At 42.6% G+C, this 24,481-nt stretch overlaps 1 protein-coding gene across 11 annotated transcripts in view; it reads right to left on the reverse strand.

Annotated features, from left to right (window-relative positions):
- LOC132400831 (dystonin-like) overlaps positions 1–24,481 on the reverse strand; it is a 363,464-nt gene that overhangs the window by 101,074 nt on the left and 237,909 nt on the right. For 7 of the 11 annotated variants that reach the window (XM_059982245.1, XM_059982244.1, XM_059982246.1 and 4 more), the window contains 8 exons: positions 16,357–16,518; positions 16,072–16,242; positions 12,047–12,213; positions 10,497–10,656; positions 10,010–10,336; positions 9,757–9,841; positions 6,162–6,403; positions 3,996–4,202 (listed from right to left, as the gene is read on the reverse strand). In XM_059982245.1, the coding sequence (XP_059838228.1) occupies positions 3,996–4,202; positions 6,162–6,403; positions 9,757–9,841; positions 10,010–10,336; positions 10,497–10,656; positions 12,047–12,213; positions 16,072–16,242; positions 16,357–16,518 (1,521 nt within the window). The remainder of the gene's footprint in view (positions 1–3,995; positions 4,203–6,161; positions 6,404–9,756; positions 9,842–10,009; positions 10,337–10,496; positions 10,657–12,046; positions 12,214–16,071; positions 16,243–16,356; positions 16,519–24,481) is intronic. The other 4 variants (XM_059982254.1, XM_059982250.1, XM_059982247.1 and 1 more) reach the window with 1 other exon arrangement.

Here is a 24,481-nt window from a genome sequence, read left to right on the forward strand (position 1 = left end):
CAATTATCACCAACGTAGCATCCCGTAATTCAGTAACTCTAACTCTAACCGTATGTCTTTTGTATATTGAAAGACAGCAGAGCAGCTGGAGGAAACCTATGCAGGCACAAGGAGAACATATAAACTCCTTATAGACAGCAGCAAAAATTGAACCCAGGTCGGTGGTCGCCGCTGCTGTAACGTGTTGAGCTAACCACTAAGCTATCATGCTGCCCATGGGCTAGACAATCTACAAACCATTCACATCACCAAAGACTGATGATGGTCCGACTAACAGGCAAAAATGGATGCTAAAGCAGATAAAGCTCAAATACATTTGAGGGTTTTATTTACTACTGTAGAATATATTAACATTTCCAAATATCATGGATCTGACCCTGATTATAGTTTATTTGCAGTCATCTTTGTAGTATTTTCAATCTTGCTTTGATGTGAAAGTTAGTCACATATTGATGCAGCAGGAAATGAAGAGCCCATTAAAAATCCAGTAAAAACATGAAAGGCCTTGCATCTCCAGCAAGGTAACAGATGGAACTTGGTCTTCACTAGTAAGAGAATTCTAGCCTTGGTGCGCTATTGACAATAATTCTAAACCTCAAAGCAAAGGAGATCAAAGCAATAGCTCACATTGCAAGAAATTCGTCATTTTGACAATCAGATAGATACCATCGTAAAACAAAAAGCATGCTCGTGAAGACTGGTATTCACGGGTGACTTGCTTCCCAACTTTGCTTCTTGTGAGAGTCAGGCAAATGATAAGTTTTGAAAGGGAAGATTTCATGCTGAACAGCAATGAGCAGCAGTGTAGGCAAAAGTTGTTATTCAGGTAATTTAGGTCTCATCCACTATAAGCCTGTTACACAAATCCGTCTGGGGCCGCACAGTTTAAAGCACCACCTATAAGATCAGGATTCAAATTCTGCCACTGTCGACAAAGAGTGTCTATGTTCTCCCCATGACCCTGTGGGTTTCCTCCAACATTCCAAAGACATACGGGTTAGGATTAGGGAGTTGTGGCCTTGTTATATGGCGCCCGGAGTGTGGCAACACTAGCAGGCTACCACCAGCATTACCCTCACTGATTTGATTTGATGCAAAAAAACAATGCACTTCTCTGTATGTTTCAATGTACAAGTGAGAAATAAAGCTAATCTCTTTCCACTTGAACTGTATCATTTATCTTTAACACCTTAAAGTTAAAAGTGAGAATGTTTTACAAAGAGCAGATTCAGATATATTTATCGCAAGTACATCAAAACACAGTGAAATGTAAACAAAAGGTACACTGCAGATGCTGTGGTCAAATCAACACGTACAAACAAGCTGAATGAGCAGTCAACGTTTCGGGCCGAGACCCTTCGTCTGGACTGACTGCTCTTTTCAATGGACGCAGCCCGACCTGCTGAGTTCATCCAGCTTGTTTGTACATAGTGAAATGCATTGTTTGCATTAACAGCCAGCACACCCAAGGACATGCTGGGGGCAGCCCACATCATCTAAAGCTATAAAAATGAGCACAATCATTAAAGTCTGTTTAAATGGGACACTCTATGTTTGTGTGATAAATGCTCACTCATGCCCATGAATGTGCAGAAATTAATACTGCAAATAGATGGATTTTGAAACTTCTTCATGATCAATGAAAAACAGGGTTTTGAAGAACCAAGTATCCCTTTCAGAGTTCCTGCTTCATACTTCAGCCTGAGAACAGACATTTTAATCAACACACATGCCTGTCACAAACAGACTTTCTGTCACATGGACTGCCATTTGGCTGATCGGCCCTTGGCTCATTTTGGTAAAGTACACAAACTATTCCCTCAGCCAGTGCAAACAAATAATTTGATTATACTGTAACACATCGCAATACATTGAAAATGTCAGCTTGTAGAATGGTCTGAACAATACAGTAAAGGTTAGAAATCCACCTTATAAATTAATGGGATCATGTATTTGGTATAAAGTACAATGTGGTATTGTCCAATAATCCTCTAGACAGCTCTCTTAGATAACAGCCAATGTATGTGTTACCCAGCCAACTTTGATCTCTACCCGATCACAAACATTCCTTTTGTTCTTTCCACCCCGCAATCCCTCTGCAATTTAACAGAAGCTCATTTGGTAATTTTTCCACTTCTGATGAAGGCTCATTCAAACATCGACTCTGTTTGACTCTAAAGATGTTGCCTGACTTGGACAGAGCTTCTGGAATTTTCTAATTTTGTTACAGATTGCATCCTCAGTACTTTTGATTCTTGATACTGTAACAAAATGTCTAACCTTGAAGTACTGGCAGAAATCCTTGTCATCAAATGGCACAGAATTCCTCCACTTTTGCAAGTCCCATACCCTTACTCTTTCTTTGTAGCTCTGCAAATTCTTACCCCCCCGCTACCCAACATCCACTTTTGTAAATTCCTATTGAATTCATTACCACCGCCCTTTCAACTGTGCTTTCTAAATCATAACAACTCATTGTGTAGGTTTTTAACCTTTCCGCTAATCAGCTTAAATTTGCCTCATACACATGGCCAACGCATTAGCCATTGTAACTAGTTTCTGCTCATATCCTCTGAAAACAAACACCCCTGTCAAATCACCCTTTACCCGTTTCTACTTGAGAAACCACCCGTTATTTAGTGGTTCCTCCTTGCTGCTATTTCAGTAAATCATTATCCACCTCCATAATTTTGACCTCCCCACTCCTGCTGCTACCTGGAAGAGTTCCTCTTGCCAAGTCACTTCGTCATTTCTTATCAGTCACTTTACATTTGCTACTTAAGTACATGCAATCAGTGGGCACTTTATTAGCTACCTCCTGTAACTAATAAAGTGGCCACTGAGTGCATGGTCATCTGCTGCTGTAGCCCATCCACTTCAGTGGTCATGATGTTGTGTGTTCAGAGATGCAGTTCTGCACGCCTGCATTGTAACGCGTGGTTACTTGAGTTACTGTTGCCTTCCTGTCAGCTTTAACCAAACTGGCCATTCTCCTCTGACCTCTGTCATTAACAAGGCATTTTTGCCCACAGAACTGCTGCTCACTCTATGCTTGCTTCTCGCACCATTCTCTATAAACTCTAGAGACAGTTATGTGTGAAAATCCCATGAGATCAGCAATTTCTAAGATACTCAAATCACCCTAACACTTACAGTCATTCCATGGTCAAATTCATTTATTTCTTCCCCATTCTGATGTTTGGTCTGAACAACTGACCCTCTTGACCATGTCTGCATGCTTTTATGCATTGAGTTGCTAGCAATTGATTGACTGATGAGGTATTTGCATTAATGAGCAGCTGTACAAGTGTACCTAATAAAGTAGCCACAGAGTGTGCAATTATTCTATCTATATAAGCTAACCTTATGTGTATATAGGGCCACATTCAACAGTTACTTGTACATTATGTTCTACAGGATTACTCTCACATTTTCATTTATAGCATTTTTATGCTTATTGTGCTTTTTAAGGTTCATCAAATCCAGAGTAACAATCATTTCATTCTCTTTTATACTCATGTACTGAAGAATAACAATAAAGTATCCTGAATCTTGAGGTGAAATTTTCTTAAAGGAATAAAAATTATTCAATTAACATGGACTGACATTCATAGTTTAATGTTCCTCTTTTTAAAAACAAACTCACGCCACCTTTGAGCAGGTGAAACAGCTCCCAGTGTAGCTGCTTTTAGTTGGTTAAAGGGCTCTTTGATAGCAAAGGATTTGTGATGGATTTACTGCACTGTTGGAAACTCTGTAGAACAATTGATGGATCAGACAGACGGTTTCAACAATGAACAATTTAGCTCCACTTTCCGCTTCCAATACCACATAGCCACATCAAGCAGTGCTTGCCTAACATATTTATATCTTCCCCAGGAGTTCTCTTTGTTCTTGGAGAATAATGAGGCAAGAGAACTTTACACGTCAAAAGTAGCACCATTTGTGAAAGAATGGGGGCATGCTGATGTGATAGAGGACAGAATGTGACATACCTGCTGTGATCTCTGTATAGCAGCATCTATTTCTTCCACCTTCTGTGCTATGGTCTCACTTGCTGACCGGTACCTCTCATTGTCGTCAGACACCAGAATGTCGAGCCCTTCTCTCGCTCTCCATGGGACAAGTTCCAACAGAGCACTGCTGACTTCATTGACTGTGTCCAGACTCACCCTGTACTCCATCATCTCTTTCCTCAGCTCCTGGGGATCAGCACAGAAAGGCTGTTAACTCAACACTCACTGATGCATTTCTATGCTATGTGACCTTGCACTGAAAGAGTGGTGGGATCCCTTGATCTTCTCCTTCTCTCACCCTAGAGTGGGTTAGTTTCTGAGAAACCTGTTTTCATTGAATGAACAATCGATGCTTTGGCCGAGACCCGTTATCTGGACAATCAACTGTTTATTCCTCTCCATAGATGCTACCTGACCTGCTGAAGTCCTCCAGCATTGTGCCTATGTTACCAATTTAGTAAATATACCTTAACTCAAAACTAGAATCAATACATAAAGCTAGCGTATGCATAGACATACATATATACATAGCATATAACATCCTTCTTCAAAATATTATTTTTCACAAATCCAATTGTGATAATTTTATAGAGTGTCCATTTTGTTACGGTGACAAGCAACCTAAAGTTGAAAAGACTCAAAGTCAAAGTAAATTTATTATCAAAGTACGTTAACGTTACCATATACTACCCTGAGATACATTTTCTTGCAAATATTTACAGGAAAATATTGAAATTCAATAGAATTTATATTTAAAAATTGCACATAAACAGCCGACAATCAGCCAATGTACAAAAGACAAGTTGTGCAAATAAAGAAAAATAACATTGAGAACATGAATTGCAGAGTTGCAGAAAGTGAGTCCATAGGTTGTGGAATCAGTTCAGTGTTGGGGTGAGTGAAGTTATTCACAATGGTTCAGGAGCCTGATAGTGGTAGAGCAATAACTGTTCCTGAACCTGGTGGTGTGGGACCCAAGGCTCCCATACCTTCTCTCTTATGGCTGCAGTGAGAAGGGAGTGTGGCCCGAGGGAGGGGGCTGTTCTTGATGATGGATGCTGCTTTCTTGCGGCAACACTCCTTGTAAATGCGCTCAATTACTTTGACTCATTAACAATGGCTATTGCCCTCAACACAGAGCTAAAGTGGAGCTTTCCAAAGCATTAACATTTTTTATGCACCCCGGCCTATAGTTAGAAGAAACAATTTAAAATGAGGGTGCAATACCACAGCTGCTCTAGTCAGTGGCACCAAAGCTAAATACAAAAAGGAGTCAGACAGAGGTCAACATTCATTGCTTGAGCAAGTTCCTGTTGTTGGCCTAACACTGTTCTCCCAAATAAATAAGTCCTCCTTTCTCACCGCTGCCATCAGGAAGAATGTAAAGGAGTCTTTGGTCCCATCCCAGCAGGTTCATCAGACTCCTGAATCAACGTGGATAATGTCACTCACCTCAACACTGAACTCATCACTGAACACTAATGACTCCCTTTCAAGGATCAATACAATTCATGTTCTCAGTATTATTTATTTACTGTTTTTATCTTTTGGTATTTGCACAGTTTGTCTTCCTTTGCACCTTGGTTGTTTGTCAGTCTTCGTGTGCAATTTTTCACAGATTCCATTGTATTTCTTTATTCTCGTGTGAATGCCCGCAGTAAAATGAATCTCAGGATAGTATCCGGTAGCATACACATACAGTACTGATTATAAATCTACTTTGACTTTGAGGTTCGAGATTATATTCAAAGCAAAGTAACAATCCATCCTCTGCCACAGTAGCACAGCATTGCCGTTTCAATAAATAAACTTCCTACCCGGACAACAGCAAACACATCAACAACAAAACCAGCTGTAAAAGCCAATTTGCTGCAGATGTTTTTATTGTAAAAAAACACTCTGACTCTTTCCCACACACTGGCATGATTCACCCCCTCAGACACATAAATATATTACATGCACAGCTTCATTAATGCTAACTATTGTGATGAGAAAAACCCTATTGCATGGAGTAATTACAGAAAAATGCAGATGCAACGGTTATAATTCTGTACCAAAAAATTAGCATCTATATTGTAGAAGTATAAAACAAAACTGGTATGTATGTTCATCCATGTACACACACACACGTGAAGAAACACTCACCTGTTGCCTTTCCTGAACTTGAGCCAGCTGTTCTCCTGCAAGTGCCTCAGATGCACAAATGGCCAGTTCAGCCTCCACCTTATCGAGCCAGGTAGACAACACTTCATGAGCAGACTGGAACTTGGTGGCAAGCTGCAGGGCCTGTTCTAAGGTCTTCAAGACTTTACCACTGGTGGTGGTAACCTCAGCATACCGAGCTTTTATACTATCGAGCCTTTCTTGAATTATTATAACTTCATCCCCTGCAAGGCAAAAAAAAATTCTAAGCAATTGATAATTCAAATAAAGTCAAAAACCACTGATCCAAATTGGAGACCAAGTTTCCATAACTTGCTCACTCCCAACGCACAATTTTAGCTTCAGCAACACATACTGGAAACCAAAAATTTCTATCTGATAGGAAGAAAGAATTTTCATCAGAATAGTACATTTTACAACTCTGGAACACCTTAAGGCATTTAAAAACTGACATAGAAGTTTTTGGAGAGGTGATCCCTGTCTGTCTCAAGGCAAAGCAGTGGTGCTTTGTAATTCTGTCTGCTACATTTGTAGCATCTCATCCACAACTCTATTGCGAATTATAGAGCCATAGAGCCCTACAGCATAGAAACAGGCCCTTTGACCTATCTTGTCCATGTCAACCTGATCTTCTGCCTAGTCCCATCGACCATACCCCTCCAAACCTTTCCTATCAATGTACCTACCCAAACTTCACTCAAGTGTTACAATTGAACCCACAACTATCACTTCTGCTGGGAGCTCATACCATCCTCTGAGTGAAGAAGATTCCCTTCAATATTTTACCTTTCACCCTAAAGCTTATGTACGTTTTTCCTATTATATTTTATTTTAATTAGAGATATAATACAGAACAGGCCCTTCCTTGCTGCACCACTCAGCAGCCTATCTATTTAACCCTACCCTAATCACAGGACAATTTACAATGACCTACTAACTGTTCTTCGGAATATCTGAGGACACCAGAGCATCCGGAGAAAATCCAAGCGGACACGGGGAATGAGGACAAAGTCCTTAAAGGTGACGTTGGAATTCTAGTCTCATCCATCCTGAAAGGATAAAGTTTGCATTTGTTCACTCTATCTATACCCTAATATTTCTGTATGCCGCTATCTTACACTCCTGTGAATAGGGTGCAAACATATTCAAGAGCCCCACCAACATCATTGTAAATTTTCTCTGCTCCATATAGTCTTTAGCCATTGCCCTAATGTTCATGTAGCAATGTTCCCCTTGTACTGAGTCTCCTTTTCACTAATAATCTCCTGCATACTTGGGTAACTACTGCAGAATGCTGGTATCCTGTATGGGTCCTGATTTTCTATCCCTCCAGCACTAAGTCATGTTTTCGGCCCGTAAAGATCTAGAATACCATTTCCTAATCCCCATTCCTTCAGTCCTTTCATTGGAGTCTATCCTTAAGGCCCATATCCTTGACCAGATTTTTGGTCAATGCTGCTCTATTTTATACAGTGCCGTCCCCCGTCTAGGAAGTGCTACAGGGCTATTAAAACAAAAAAAAATCTTACAAGTTTCTTACCCCAGGCAGCTGATCTGATCAACCATTCGAGTTATCCACATCGACCTCCTCTATTACTCATGTCACTGCACTGTAGACATGGTAAACCTCTTTGTATTATGCGGTCTACATTACAAATTCATGCTGGTATTTATTTATTTATCCAACTGGCTAGACATAGATACAGCACTGTACAAAAGTCTTAGGCACATATATACAGCTAGGGCGCCTAAGACTTTTGCACAGTACTATATTTGTCAACCTGGAGCAGAGAGTGAGTTTGTAAATCTAGCAGGACAAAAGGATGCTCGGAATGGCAAAGGTGGAATGCCAAGGGAGGTGGGACAGGTGGCAGAGAAAGGGTGCCAGGGTCAAAGGGTGCAAACACACCCAGACCCAGGACACCAAGCTATTGATTTCAATCTATTGTTTTATTGACCATTACAGAATACTGTATCTCTCTGGTGCTTCCCATTCCCTGTCCTCTCTCTTCTCCTTTTCCCAACCATGATTCCACTCTCCCTGCCCCTTTCCCGCTCTCAGTCAAAAATAGATACCCATTTTAGAATCAAGTTTATCATCACTCACACATGTCATGAAATTAGTTTTTCTTGTGGCAGCAGTGTAGTGCTATACACAAAAATTATTGTCGACTGAGAGTGGGAAGGGGGCAGAAAAAGTGGAATCATGGTTGGGAAAAGGGGAAGGGAGAGGGATCTACATCAGATTTACAAACTCATTCACCACTCTAGGTTGACAAACACAGCACTGTGTAAAAGTCTTAGGCACCCTAGCTATATATACGTGCCTAAGGCTTGTGCCACACGTTGCTCCAGTCCACCCAACTGAAAATGGGTACCAGCAAAATGCTGGGAGTTAACCTCGCAGTAGACTGGCATCCTATCCGGGGGTGGAGTGGTGAGGGGGGCGGAGTCTCGTACTCTCAGTCGCTTCACGCCATGGAAACCGACCGGCATAAGCACTGGCCTGACGAGTCTATAAGGCTCGGGACAGACTTTAACTTAAGGCTTATGCACAGTTCCATACACAGAGCAGAATACAGGATTAATGGCAGGATTCTTACGTGTGGAGAAACAAAGGTATCTTGGGGTTCTCAAAGCTGCCACACAAGTTCATAAGATGGTTAAGAAGCCACATGGCCTTCATTAGACAGGGGACTGAGTTCAAAAGCTGCAACATAATGTTACAGCTCCATAAAACTTTGGTTAGACCACACTTGGAATATTGTGTTCTGTTCTGGTTGCCTCATTATAGAATGGATGCAGAAACCTTAGAGAGGGTGCAGAACTGATCTACCAGGATGCAGACTGGATTAGAGGGTATTTCTGAATAGGATAGGTTGAGTGTGCCAAGGCTTTTGTCTTTGAAGTGGAGGACAAGCGATGGCTTGATAAAAGTTCTACAAGAAACTTCAATAGAGTGGACAGCCAGAGATTTTTCTCCAGGGTGGAAATTGCCAACACAAGAGGGCATAATTTTAAGGCGATTAGTTGAAAGTATGGGGGGGGGGGGGGGTCAGAAGGCACACAAATGATAGAAAAGTGGAGGGCAATGTAAGAGGGAAGGGTTAGATTGACCTTAAATTAGGTCAAACCTTCGACCTAAGAGTGGACTGTAGCTCAAATTAGTCTTTCAGTTCAAAGTTCTTAACATGCTTTGTTTTACCCCTTCTTTCTTGCTGCCATTTGTCATGATCTGTTAGTTTTTTTTTTCTTCACGTAGGATGGGAGATTGATGATCAATTTGCCATTTGCACAATTTTTTTTAACATGGGGGGGGGGGGGGTTGATTGTGTTGTCATTTGCCAGACATTCTTTTTTTGTGTAGAGGGGTTACTGATTTTCTTTGGACAACTTCCATGGCTTTCTTTGTTTCATGGCCAGCTGAAGAAGACGAATCTCAGAGTTGCTTACTGCATACATACTTTGATAATATATGAAGCTTTTAACTTCGAAAAGGTCCTCAGCCTGTACTGTGCTGTAGTGTCTTTTGGCCTGTATGGCATAGCCAAAGTCAGGATCATTACCAGGTACTAACCTGTCGTCTGTTTCAGTAGAGCCAGCCCGTTCTGGATGACCTGATCAACATGTTGCTTCCGCAAAAGGATGTCTTCGTGAAGATTCTGTTATTGCAGAACAGGTATGGTCAACAGAGGAAGCAGAAAGCTCCAGGAGAAATTATATTATTTAGAACTGGGCAAGGCAGAAAAAAAAAGCAGCACAAAAGGAAAATCATATCAAACGAAAAGTTTATGGAGAAATTAAATATAAGCCATAAAGAAAAGAAATACCAGGTGGTCCGAATGTTGTTTCTGGAGATGCTCAGGATTGTAGTCTTGAATGGCCACATTGTCAAGTTTGTCTTTCACTTCAGCCAACCAGTTCAGAACCTCAACTTCCTCCTCCCCAAATATCCAGGCATTGGAGAGAGCCTGCTGGATCAGGGCAGCTTTGCGGCCACACCTGTCCTGGACCTCAATGTAACGAGTCTGGACGGAATCCAGCTTTCCCTGTACCACGTCTTTATCATCTCTGGAACTCATCGTCTTTAATGACTGACCAATGCTTATAGCTTGGTGCAACTGTTTACCATGACTGATGACATCATCTTCTGTAGCCTACATAAGGTGTATAAACGCACAACAAAAACCGCAAAAAGAAATATAAACTGATTATAAGATGTGGAAACAGAAAATACTTTTAAAAAAACTAATAATGTAATGACATAACGTAAAAGTGAACAAAAATGTATGATGCTGCAGCTGGTTGAATGTTTACCTTGTGTTGGGTCATCTGTTCCTGTAGTCTGGCTGTTTGAGTTCCAATAGGTTCGGAGTTTGCAACCTTCTTCTCCGCAGCTGACAACCATTCAATCAAGGGTTCCATGGTATCGTGGAACTGCTGAGCCACAACCAAGATAGCCTCTAGCTGCCGCTGTCTGTAGGTTACAAGAGAAGAAATGTGCGCAATGGTGGGCATGCATTGATAAGGTATCTTTCACAGTTGCGGGACGACCCAAAGGGCTTCACAGCCAGTAGCGTGTCCCTGAGGTGCAGTATCTGCTCGTTACTCTGAGGATCAGGGGTCGATCCTGACCTTGAGTGGTGACTGTGCAGTTTGCCAACTGTAGGGCTTCCCCTGGGTGCTCCCGTTTCTTTCCACAATGGAAAGAAGTGTCAGCTCTGCACTGTAAGTTATCCCAAGTGTAGAAGCAGGACCAGTTGAAGGACCTGTCAAACTGAAAAGGTTAGAGGGAAATAGCAGGACCAATGTGATTGTTCTTTTTGGATCTTTTAGGGAACATTCTGAAATTATGGACAGCATAATCATGGATTAACTAAAATGAGAATGAGTAATCAGGAAATAAAACCTGTACACAATTTAAATTCAACTGGTACTGAGTGGTTACTCAAACCAATCAATGGGTGTGGGACATTCTAATTATGTCCCATTCAAACAATAGATGAATGTTCCTGCTATTAGGACATTGTTAAAGGTGAATCCTTGTCACTTAATGCACAGTAACACACACAAAACGCTGGAGGGACTCAGCAGGTCGGGCAGCATCCACAAACAAACTGCCAATGCTTCAGGCCAAGCCTCTTCACCAGGACTGAGCAAGTTTCTACACACTGAGTTAGTTGTATATTCATGGAGCTCTCCTTCAATACTGTAATGAAGGGGTATATTTCAGGTACCTGGAGTTTATACTCAGAGGCTTTTGGAACAGACACCAGCATTGAACCTTCAAATGGGTTCTGCTTGTTGGCATGAGCTACCATAGTAAATATGTAGTTCTATAAATTTACTTGACTATATTCAATATGGGTTTTCTCTATTGGCTCCAGTTTTCTCCCATATTCCAAAGACATACGGTTAGGGTTAGTGAGTTGTGGGCATGCTGTGTTTGCATTGGGTTCATGGCAGCCCAGCACAATCTTTACTGATTTGATATGATGCAAACTACACAGTTCACTGAATGTTTCAATGTATATGTGACAAATAAAGCTTGTCTTTAATCTCTTTTCTTTAATTATTTATAAATACATTTTCACAATATCAGAGTGAAATTATTAAGAGGGAAGAAGACATTTCTTCAAAGAGTGAGAGAAATGTGGAGCTCTCACACTGAAATAACTGATGCAGATAAAATGTTATATTTATACCCAGGAAAGACCTCTGTTACAACCCATGGATATTATAGTGTGTGGAATGGAGGTGTGCTGTAGTAGTTAAAGCAGAGATCAGCCATGAGCGATGTCCATTGTTGAAAGAGTAGATAGGATCCACCTATATAACAATGCCTAGATCTACAGGTTTGTCCATACCTGCTCTCAGCTTTGGTCAGAAGGGAAGTCCACCTACGACCCAGACCTTGTAGCTGGTTCAATGTCCTTTCATGGTCCATGGTGTCAGCTGACTCGGCGATCTTCTCCCCTTCCTGCTTAATCATCTCCACTGTTGGCTTGCGGTCATCCAGTAAGTGTTGGAGAAGCTTATTGGAACAAACAGTTCAGGATCAGATTCTTGATCAACAGAGTTTCAATACTTACTAAAAAGTTAGTAATTGGAGCTTTGCAACCTTCATCTTGGTGGCTGATTTTCATCATTGTTTTTATTGGCACTTACAAAATGGACGTGCAGGAATGCGCAGCCTGAAGGAATGGTGGAACCACTCAGTTGGAACTTTCTAAAGCAAATCAGATAAAGAGTTGAGGAGAACAAACACCACAGGGCTGTGGGGAAAAGGAATGCAGCAAGTGACACAAAAATACTACTTCTTCCAGAGAGTCAGCATTGGTAAGAAGGACTGAATGGCCCTTTCCTCTGGTGTTACTGTGATTTACATATGCCTACTAAACATATTTTTAACCATAAATATTGTTAACTAAATGTAATCAAAATTACTCATTCTAACGATGTATCATGCAGTGAAATTATGACGTAACTTCCCACATAATAATATCATTGGGTAATCATAGACAGGCTATGCAGATGCTGGAAATCACAAACGCTGGAGGAACTCAGCTGGTCAGGCAGCGACAATTTGAGCCAAGACTCGTCATCTGGACAGAAAATAAGAAGGCGAGGGGTGGGGAAGGAGTACTAGCTGGAAGGTGATGGATAAAATCAGGTGAGGTGAAGGTGGCTGGGTGGGGGGGGGGGAGAGATGATGCAATAAGCTGGGAGATGATATGTGGATGAGGTAAAGCGTTGAAAAAGGAGGAATCTAATAGGAGAGGAAAGTGGATCATGCAAGAAAGAGAAGGAAGAGCACCAGAGGGGAAATAAAAAAAAGAGAGGGGAGGGATGGGGGAGAAATTACCATAAATCAGAGAATCAATGTTCCTGGCGTCAGTTTGGAGGCCACCCAGAATATGAGGTGTTGCTCCTCCAATCTGAGAGTGGTTCATCGTAGTGGTAGAAGAGACCATGGACTAACATATTGGAATGGGAATGGGAAGTAGAACAACAATGGGTGGCCACCAGAAAATCCTGCCTGTTGTTGACAGGGTAATCAGTCAGGCACAATACACTCCCTCACAACAACTGGTTACTGATAGAAACAACGCAGCACTTGCAATTCTAAAACACTATGTTTAATGGGGAAATGTGCAGCATAAGGAAACAAGATGAAGACATCTGTATCTGTGGCAATCAATATGAACAGATTAGAGTTAACAGACCATCCACCATTTTAGTGAGTGATATGAAATTTCCTGTGGGATTTCCCAGTTGTACTGAAAGACACAGAGCAACCGCTAACGAAATTTTGTTCTGGGGAACGCAAGAGTAACAATAAAGTGCTAAGTAGGTCGAGGAGCATCTCTAAAGGGAGGAAATGGAAGGTTCAGGTTGAGACCCTGCATCAGGACCAAGGGTGTACAAGGGGGACGCGCTGGTAGCATAGCAGTTAGTGTGACGGGTTTGTTCGTTCCTCCCTATGAATGCTTGGATTTCATCTCGTGCTCCGGTTTCCTCCCATATTCTGAAAAAGTCACACCGGTTAGTAACTCATTAAATATTGTCCTGTGATTAGGCTAGGGTTGCTGGCAGTGCAGCACGTTGATCTGGAAGGGCCTGTTCCGTGTTGTATCTCTAAATAGATAAAATGAAATAGGAAGGAAGTAGAGAGAAAAGAGGCAAGGATGAGATGGGACCAGAAGGTGATCGATCGACAAGTTTTAATCTTCCCAGACCCAGGGAAACTGAAGCTACAGTTCCCCAAATTTTCACCCTGAACTAGATTAATGAACTCAACACACACTAGGCTCAACCCTGGGATTTCAAAGGTCTTGGTAGCTGACTCAGATATATTTGGCCATTTGAGTGATGAAACTTGGACACATACAACTGCAATGTTTCAACAAAAGATGCTTTACTGAGTCAGTGTACACATTAAAATGGCCAGACTTCAACTCCACTGGGAGAGGGATGCAAACTAGTCATTTTTATTCAGTGTTCCAAGCAAACTATGAATACTGTACAAATGGCCAAACTGTGAATGTTGTAGAAATGACAGAGGCCACGCCAGTGGGAGGTCATGTAGAGCCACCAGTCAATTACTGGGCAGGGCAGCTAACTCTCACCCAACACATTTCTTCACACTCAACCTCAAGTACAAAGTTCTTATTCACAATGGGGGGGGGGGGGAGAGAGTGGTGTGTGTGTGTGTGTGTGTGTGTGTCTATACACGTTTCCTGCATTCAGTAAGGTTGGCCAGGGAACAAGGTAAAGTTGGAAACAAATGTCAGTCACTGTGAACTGCACAGCACACAGAGACACAGGCTGAAAGAAACAATTCTATCACGACAGCCAAAGTGACCTCTTGCCCAACTGAAACACAAAAGACTCTGTAGATACCTGAAAAGCAAAGCCAGTCCTGATGAGTGTTCTCAGCCCCAAACGTCCGCTTTTTACTCCACTCCATGCTATATGCTCCTAACCTGCTACTTGTAAACTACCCTGTGTACCCCAAGCAATGTAAATTGCCCTTTTTCCTGCTTTCCATTCTCTTCACTTTCTAAACACTGCAGCCCTCCACGTTCTTCCTCTGATGTAACCTGCCTTTCCACTTCATGCCCCACCTCACCTTCTTCCACTGCTCTTTAACCCCTCTCCCCTTCTGTCAATACCAATCACAGATTAGTAGTGAGGTTAAAAACCATTCAACTTCAATCATTAACTGCAAGTTTTGCTAATAACTACCAGTTCTCAAAAATCACTCAAAACTTTACCTAGAGTATGACATTACTTTCAAATGAACCACATTGCAAAGTAAGATGGCAAGGCAATAGATCTAATTGAGTTACTAGAACAAGGAATGCAGTTATGTCATTTATCATTTATGATGCACATAAGCCTCTTACTAACCTTCTATTCCTTACTCACAAACATATTCATCTAATTTTCACTTAAATACATTAATTTACCTGAAGCAGGTTTTTGTAATGTGTGAATCCTTATTCACACACATTCAAACACATACATAACCAGACATTTATGCACATACTCAAAAGCATTTGTATCTTGGGGCATTTAGTGTAGCAGTTAGCATAATGGTTTATGCACCAATGAGCCAGGTTTAATTCCACTGCACTCTGTAAGGACTTTATACATTCTCCCTGCAACCTCTGCTTTCCTCCCATATTCCCAAGGTACATGGGTTAGGGTTGGTGTGCTGGTGCCAGAAGCACGGCAGCAATTGTGGGCTGCCCCCAGCATATCCTCGGACCAGGTTAGTCATTGATGTGAAAACATTTCATTGTAAATTTTGATGTTTATGTGATAAATAAGTCCTATCTAATCTCTCTCTCTCTCTCTCTCTCTCTCTCTCTCTCTCTCACAAACATATACACAGAACTAGACAATGCAAATATGACTTTAACAAATAATTTCTAGGTGGAATCTCCATGTATGGATTGCTGCTGTGAATGAAGACTCTCCAAGAATGTGCTCCCACTTATCCCTCTCAGCTACGGGATAACATTCAAACCTTACCCCCACCAAACCATCTCCACCTCCACTGTGCTCCCACACCCACCTCGAGCACAAGCTTCAAACTGGGGCCATTCCCATTACACTCTGGACAACTGACATCTCCTGCAGGCATCGCATCACAGCCTGCAAGGGAGTGACGTCTGCATAGTGACACTTGTACATTGTGTTTCTCTGTTTTAAAGCTACAGTCTGTTTAAACGAGTTTTAAGAACTGTATCCCACAGCATTGGGCAAACTCTCAGTGAGTGAAATAGAAGTAATTCCACAATAAAGAAAAAAGCTTTGTTAAAAGCGCCAATCTCCAGCTGTGTCCCCATACTTGTTCACAATTCGTTTCACCCTGCTGAATTACCTTTTGTTCTTGAATCTGAGCCTTTACTACTTTAAACTCAGCGGAAGGTGGCTTTTGGTTGGCTACCAGTTCCTCTGTATCCACTAGCCAGCTGAGCAAAGATTCGAGTGCATCCTGGAACCTGCCGCAATGCAACAGAGCTTCCTGCAGCTTGGCCGCTCGCTCCGCAACCTGATAAACATATCAACCAAACCAAATTAACCCGAGTACGGGCAGCAAGTGGAAGCATTCAGCAGTAACCATCTCACCATGAGGAGACTGGATGGCAAAAGAAAGAGAACAGACCTTTTTGGTGAGAGTATTCCACCGCACATTTGCTTCTTCAATATCATGTTCCAACTTCTGGATATTGGTATTTTTGGCCGCACTCTGGATCAACCCTTGGCCAAGTCGATTAACCTCCTGGAGCATTGCCTGAAGTGGCTCAATCTCTTCCTTTTGAAATACCTGTGGTTTGTACAGACAGTAAAGAGCATTACAGTACACTTAGATGAAGGGTCAGTGAGCCATTTCCAGATTACCCAGTCCCATTTTAAACATATAAGAACAGAAGAAAGAAATGTTCAGAATTAAATAAGTATTGCAAATTACTATAATTCCTTTAAAGGAATTTATTCAGCCAGAGGGTGGCGATTCCATGGAATTCAATGCCACAGATGGCTGTAGAGGCCAAATCAAGATTCAAGATTATTGTGCGAGAGTGTAAAGGAGAATGAAATGATTGTTACTCTGGATCCAATGCAGCATAAAATTAACAATAACCATAAAAATCCCAATTAAAAGAACACAATAAATATAAATATAAACGCAATCCTACAAAACACAATGCACAAGTAACTATTACATACATACGTATATACAGTGACACCAGCTGATGTGTATGTAGTGGTGGGTGGGTTAATGGGTGGGGGTGCTGATCAGCCTGATGGCTTGGGCATACAATATTATATTCTATATAACAGTCATTGGGTATATTTAAAACAGAAGTTGATTGGTATTTAATTAGTAAGGGCGTCAAAGATTCTGCTCCTATGCTTTATAGTAACTTATCATTTTGCAGGGTGTGGCTATTGTCAAGTCCACCCACATTCTGCACAACTGCTTATAAGAAGAAAAAATTGCCAAAATTTCACCAACACAAGGGATTCTGATAATCCTGAGCAACACACACAAAATGCTAGTTTGAATAACGTTGAAAGTTTATTCTCCTCTGGAGATGCTGCCTGACTTACTGAGTTCTTCCAGCATTTTGCACCCAATACTCAACTCATTCTGTGTCCAGGATGAGTTGCTTCCAATAAAGCAGAGAGTCAAAGATACCCTTGTGTGAAATCTTTTAATGCTGGATGGCCATTGTACACCAACTACCATATATGCTGGGCACAGTGCAGTCTTGTTCCAATTAAATTGACATTATTTCTTACATCCTTCACATACAGGAGGAATAAAAATCTTTACATTACGTCTCTGTCTAAACGTGCAATGTGCAATTTCTAGTAATTTGTAATAAGTAGTATGTACAACAGGACAGTCAATATAGTATAGAAATACAATTGTATCAGTGTGAATTAATCAGTTTGATGGCCTGGTGGAAGAAAGTGTCCCAGAGGCTGTAGGTCCTGTCTTTTATGCTGCAGTACTGTTTCACAAATGGTAGCAGCTTGAAGAGTTTGTAGTTGGGGTGACTCAGATCCCCAATGATCTTTCAGGCCCTTTTTACGCACCTGTTGCTGTAAATGGCCTGAATCATGGGAAGTTCGCATCCACAGATGTGCTGGGCTGTCCGCACCGCTCTCTGCAGAATCCTGCAATTGAGGGAAGTACAGTTCCCATACCAGGCAGTGATACAGCCAGTCGGAATACTCTCAATTGTGCCCCTGTAGAAAGCCTTTAGGATCTGGGGACTCATGCCAAACTTCTTCAACTGTCTGAGGTGAAAGATCTGCTGTTGTGTCTTTTTCACCTCACAGCCGGTATGTATAGACCACATGAGATCCTCAGTGATGTGTATGCCAAGGAACTTAAAGCTGTTCACCCTCTCAACCCCAGATCCACTGATTTCAATAGGAGTTAGCCTGTCTCCATTCCTCCTGTAGTCCACACCTAGCTCCTTTGTTTTTGTGACATTGACGGAGAGGTTGTTGCGACACTAACCGTGTCAGGGTGGTGACTTCTTCTATGTAGGAGAAATGAACGGAGCAAGGACCAGTGAACAGAGACAATCAGAGACCAGGTTCTGCAGGATGGATTCAAACACACACATACACAAAACCATTTACTTCCCTACAAACTACACTTAGTCACACTCCTCCTAGCCTCCTCTTCCACACTGACCTTCCCCATAATACTCTCAACCTCACTTTGACATCTGTCATCCCTGCCTCAGCCTCTTTCCTTGCTCCTTCTGACATTCCTCACTCTCCCAATCCCCTCCCCTCCTGTCACTCCTCTCCCTCACTTTCCTACCTCTCCTCCTCCATCTCCATCACTTTTCCTCCTCCCTCACAGGACCTATCCAGTCACCAGTTGCTCCCTCTCCCCAGGCTGTCTCTCCACTGTCCATCACGCTCCCTGACTCATACACTGATATTACATTTTGATTTACTCCTGTCTTACAATAGTTTTAATATTGCAATTACGATGATACAATATTGTTTTAGTAACTTCCTGACAGAAATGAAAACCACATGGAACAAGGAAATAAAATTAAACATTGCAGGGAGCATGCAATTATTAAATTTATACCACAAATCTGGACTCTTCAAATACATCAGTATGAAGCGCCTGGTGCCTTGCGTTCTGATACTTCTCCCAAAAGCATCAAGTGATGATCTAACTATTCCATTAACATTTATATTAATCTTATTCCTGTACTTTGCACATTAATACATAAAGGCTTTCTCCTCCCTTCAAATACAAACCCTTCCATCCTTGCTATTATTTAATGGGTGACCCAAAAGATTATCTGTTCATTCCCCTCCAAGGAATATGAATGGAGTTAAGATGGTGCCAAGTGGTTGCCTCTTCGAGCTCATCTGAGGAAACAGCTTAAATTCCTTTCTTTAATGTCTCTTCTTCCTTATCAAGGCGGTTGGGGTTCTATCGAGATCCTATCTGCACTCAAACTGCGTTTTGTTTTATGGCAGATGAATCCCCGTTGCTGGAGCTCGTCGGCCGACTCTTTTCCAAGATCCTCCAGCTGCAGCTTAGAAGATGGCAGCTTCAAATAAAAACTAAAGCAAGCCTTTTACTTGACGTCAGTGACAATCCTGTTTTCTTCATCTAGAAAACGCAACTTTCATGAGTCAAGAACAAAACTGAGTATTATGCTCAAAGGAAAATGAAGATTTATGGTTCATTAAACAGCTCCACTAATCAAATTAAAACTGAATGTAATACAGCATCTTCACCATAAAAGGCTGCTATTCACGTTGCCTATCAGAAAACATACTGCTCTTTGACCTTCCCTTTCTTATCTGCCCTTATTTGTCACATGTACATCAAACATACAGGGAAATATATCATTTGCATGAAATTAAATCAGTGAGGATTGTGCTGGGCAGCCTGTAAATGTCACCACACTTCCGGTGCCAAAATAGCATGTCCACAACTCACTAATCCTAACCATACATCTTTGCAATGTCCGAGGAAACTCATGGTTTTGGGGAGAACATACAAACTCCTTACAAGCAGCAGCTGGAATTGATCCCCGACCATGGCACTGTAATAGCTTTACGCTAACCACTGCACAACTGTGTTGGAGTCTGAGTAAGATCTGCTCTCCAAGGGTCTACAAATCAGAGAGATAGTAGCCCTGGAAATAGGTGAGCTTTAATTTAGAAGGGGGTGCAATTATCAAGAAATAGCTTTTATGTTAAAGTGGAGAATTATGTCAGAATTAACGAGCAAGGAAGCTCTCTAAAGTGTGATGCAGCTGGAAGTATCTGTGAACCTAATGTTTGCAGAGTTCACCTGACATGAAATTTCATAGTCGCCCTACAGCTACCATGCACCGATGCACAGAATCACAAGAGGCTGCAGGTGGTTGTAAGCTCAGCCAGCTCCATCATGGACATGAGCCTTCCACTATCGAAGACATTTTCCAAAGGTGCTGCCTCAAGAAAGCAACATCCACAGTGAAGAACCCTCACCACCCAGAACATGCCCACCTCTTATCACCACCACCCAGGACGTGCCCGCCTCTCATCACCACTACCCAGGATGTGCCCGCCTCTCATCATCACCATCCAGAACGTGCCCGCCTCTCATTACCACCACCCAGGACGTGCCCGTCTCTCATTACCACCACCCAGAATGTGCCCGTCTCTCATCACCACCACCCAGGATGTGCCCGCCTCTCATCATCACCATCCAGGACGTGCCCGCCTCTCATTACCACCACCCAGGACGTGCCCGCCTCTCATCATCACCACCCAGAACGTGCCCGCCTCTCATTACCACCACCCAGGACGTGCCCGCCTCTCATCATCACCACCCAGAACGTGCCCGCCTCTCATTACCACCACCCAGGATGTGCCCGCCTCTCATTACCACCACCCAGAATGTGCCCGCCTCTCATCATCACCATCCAGAACGTGCCCGCCTCTCATTACCACCACCCAGGACGTGCCCGCCTCTCATTACCACCATCCAGGACGTGCCCGCCTCTCATTACCACCATCCAGGACGTGCCCGCCTCTCATCACCACCACCCAGGACGTGCCCGCCTCTCATCACCACCACCCAGAATGTGCCCGCCTCTCATTACCACCACCCAGAATGTGCCCGCCTCTCATCACCACCACCCAGGACGTGCCCACCTCTCATCACCACCACCCAGGACGTGCCCGCCTCTCATCACCACCACCCAGGACGTGCCCGCCTCTTATCATCACCATCCAGGACGTGCCGGCCTCTCATTACCACCACCCAGGACGTGCCTGCCTCTCATTACCACCACCCAGGACGTGCCCGCCTCTTATCATCACCATTCAGGACGTGCCTGCCTCTCATTACCACCACCCAGAATGTGCCCGCCTCTCATCATCACCATCCAGGATGTGCCCGCCTCTCATTACCACCACCCAGAATGTGCTCGCCTCTCATCACCACCATCCAGGATGTGCCCGCCTCTCATTACCACCACCCAGAATGTGCCCGCCTCTCATCACCACCACCCAGGACGTGCCCGCCTCTCATTACCACCACCCAGGACGTGCCCGCCTCTCATCATCACCATCCAGGACGTGCCCGTCTCTCATTACCACCACCCAGGACGTGCCCGTCTCTCATCACCACCACCCAGGACGTGCCCGCCTCTCATTACCACCACCCAGGACGTGCCCGCCTCTCATTACCACCACCCAGGACGTGCCCGCCTCTCATCATCACCATCCAGGACGTGCCCGTCTCTCATCACCACCACCCAGGACGTGCCCGCCTCTCATTACCACCACCCAGGACGTGCCCGCCTCTCATTACCACCACCCAGGACGTGCCCGCCTCTCATCATCACCATCCAGGACGTGCCCGCCTCTCATTACCACCACCCAGGACGTGCCCGCCTCTCATCACCGCCACCCAGAATGTGCCCGCCTCTCATCACCACCACCCAGGACGTGCCCGCCTCTCATTACCACCACCCAGGACGTGCCTGCCTCTCATTACCACCACCCAGGACGTGCCTGCCTCTCATTACCACCACCCAGGACGTGCCCGCCTCTTATCATCACCATCCAGGACGTGCCCGCCTCTCATTATCACCACCAGGGTCGCACGCTCAGTGTTTTAGGAACAGCTTCTTCCCCTCTGCATCTGAACACTACTTCGCAATTCCTCTTTAACACTACTTAGTTCTTTAGTTTTAAATGTACAATCTACTACTGCCACACAAAAAAAAAATTTCAGTGGCACTAAATCTAATTCTGATTCTAAAGCTCAAATCCTAAATAGACAATGGTTATATTTACTTTTTCAACTTAATTAACATGATTTTTGTTTAGCTGAAAGGTGTAAAAGGAACAGTCATCAATACATGGAGCTTGAAGAATATGTACCGCACACAGTATTCGCTCAAGCTCTCCAAGGTTCAAGAACATACTTCATAATAATACACAAATCAACTACACCTCTTTTAAAAATTATAAGCTTCCTGGTCTTTTAAGCTTTGCTCTACCAAAGAAAACATTCAGTTCAGGGGATCATTTTACTAAATACAGAACTCTATTAGCCTTGTCACTTCATCACACCTGATATGAATGCTTTTCTTTTGAATGTTGAATGAGCCACACTGCAGACGATATGTTAAGTGTACGTAACCAATAGTTCATGCAACAGGGAACCAAATGCCCTCAAGGTGCATTTTGCTAACAACTCAGCCATAAGAAAAGCAGTCTCAGCCATTTCTAAATTCCATTTAATTTTCCACCTTTGTTAATGGAATATGGATTACTTGAGTTTATCCCTGATAAAATCCACCTGTCACAACAAAGACCAGGCACTCTAAGGATCTAGAGAAATGAGCAGATCTTTATATGACTAACAGGTCACAGAGATGGTTCTCAGCAAATTTATAATTAATCATATGCATAATTTATAATTACTCTATACAACAGGAAACTCACAAAATATCTGATCCCAATCTCATTATTCACGGTGCCCTGCTATTTATAATGTCAAAACAATTTTCAATTCACCTAATTTACCATCAGTTCATAAACCTTCACCTTCTTTAAATGTCTAATTGTGGAACTCAACCAAATAACCTTGAAATAATTAGCCAACATCAGATAAAAGAGTCCATTAATCTACTCCAATTAATTCCTCAGCAACTCTCTTCCAATAACCAAAATCGAATGTGGTTACCCTGTAACTAACCGAAGATTTTATACAGGACTTTTTGCTGTATCATCTTTTAGACATCATGCACTTTTTGTTTACGTATATCGCAATGAAGCTACAATAACTATATTAGATTTTTTTGAGGTTTTGTGATCACAGATTGTTATTGAACCTTTGTTTGTACATGGCTAGCAGGGATAACCGAACTAATGTAAACAGAGCAAATTGATAGTGTTTCTGCACCATGTGAAGAAACACATTCAATTTACTTGCTTAGGGCAGACATGCTTAATAGGAAACATAATTAGGTACACAAAGGAACAAGAAATAGGAGTGTAGAGTCTCATCTGAAGTGAATAAAATTATAAAAGGGCGAGACACGGTAAACAGGAAGAGTCTACAGCTCTTAGAGGAGAGGTCAATGAAAGGACATTGAATTAAGGTGTCTGGCAGAAGGATTGAAGAGAGAGTAAAGATTTCTCTTCACCCATATTGTAGTGTAGACCTGGAGCTCACTCTTTGAAAGGGTGCTGGAGGCAGAAACTCTCACTACATTTAAAAAGTACTGGATGAGGTAAAGATCCTCCCCAGATTTGAGCAGAGTTCCTTTCCTGAGAATTATTTGTAACCCAAACAGTTTGTAAGTTGGAAATGAGACCCGTTGGCAATATACTTAAATACAAACATAGTCCAATCAAGGGCAATTTTGTAGTTAACCAGGGTGTTTAACCCAACCATTCAGATATCTCTGTGGGATACAGTGATTCTGCCAGGAATCGAGTTCCCACACAACACAAGATAAGTGCAGCCATACAGCAGCCAGCAAATCATTACACCATATTCATTTGTACACTTAGTGGTCACTTTATTATGTACACCTGCTCATGAAGGCAAATATCTAATCAGCCAATCATGTGGCAGGATTTCAATGCATAAAAGCATAGAAACAGTCAAACGAGGTTCATTTGCTGTTCAAACATCAGAATAAGGGAAGAAACGTGATTAAAGTGATTTTGACAGTGGAATAATTGTTGGTGCCAGATGGGGTGGTTTGAGTATCTCAGAAACTGCTGATCTCCTGGGATTTTCATGCACAACAGTCTCTAGAGTTTACAGAAAATGGTGTGGAATTTTTTTTTTAAATCCTGTGAGTGAAAACATCTTGTTAATAACAGAGGTCAGAGGAGAATGGTTCAAGCTGATAGGAAGGCAACAGTAACTCAGATAACCATGCATTAACAGAGTAGTGTGCAGAAAAGCATCCCTGATGTGGATAAACTACAGTAGCAAAAAACTATGCCGAGTTCCACTGTACATAATAAAATGCCCGCTGAGTCTGTGTACAAATTTGTATGGAAACAAGTCAGGTACTCGCAACCGGGGGAGGATCTGTATCTAAAAAGCTGCAACCAGCGGGCCTTCAGCAAGAGAATTAACCTGAAAACCCCGATTTTTGGTAAGCATGGTCTGATGCATTGAATAACCTTCCCCAGGCTTTAAATTTCTATGGCTCTAAGTGCTGATTAGGGTGAGATGCCAGTGGAGCCAAAACATACACATGTTATTGACT

The sequence above is a fragment of the Hypanus sabinus genome, chromosome 10, assembly GCF_030144855.1.
Source record: "Hypanus sabinus isolate sHypSab1 chromosome 10, sHypSab1.hap1, whole genome shotgun sequence".
Taxonomy (NCBI): Eukaryota; Metazoa; Chordata; class Chondrichthyes; order Myliobatiformes; family Dasyatidae; genus Hypanus; species Hypanus sabinus.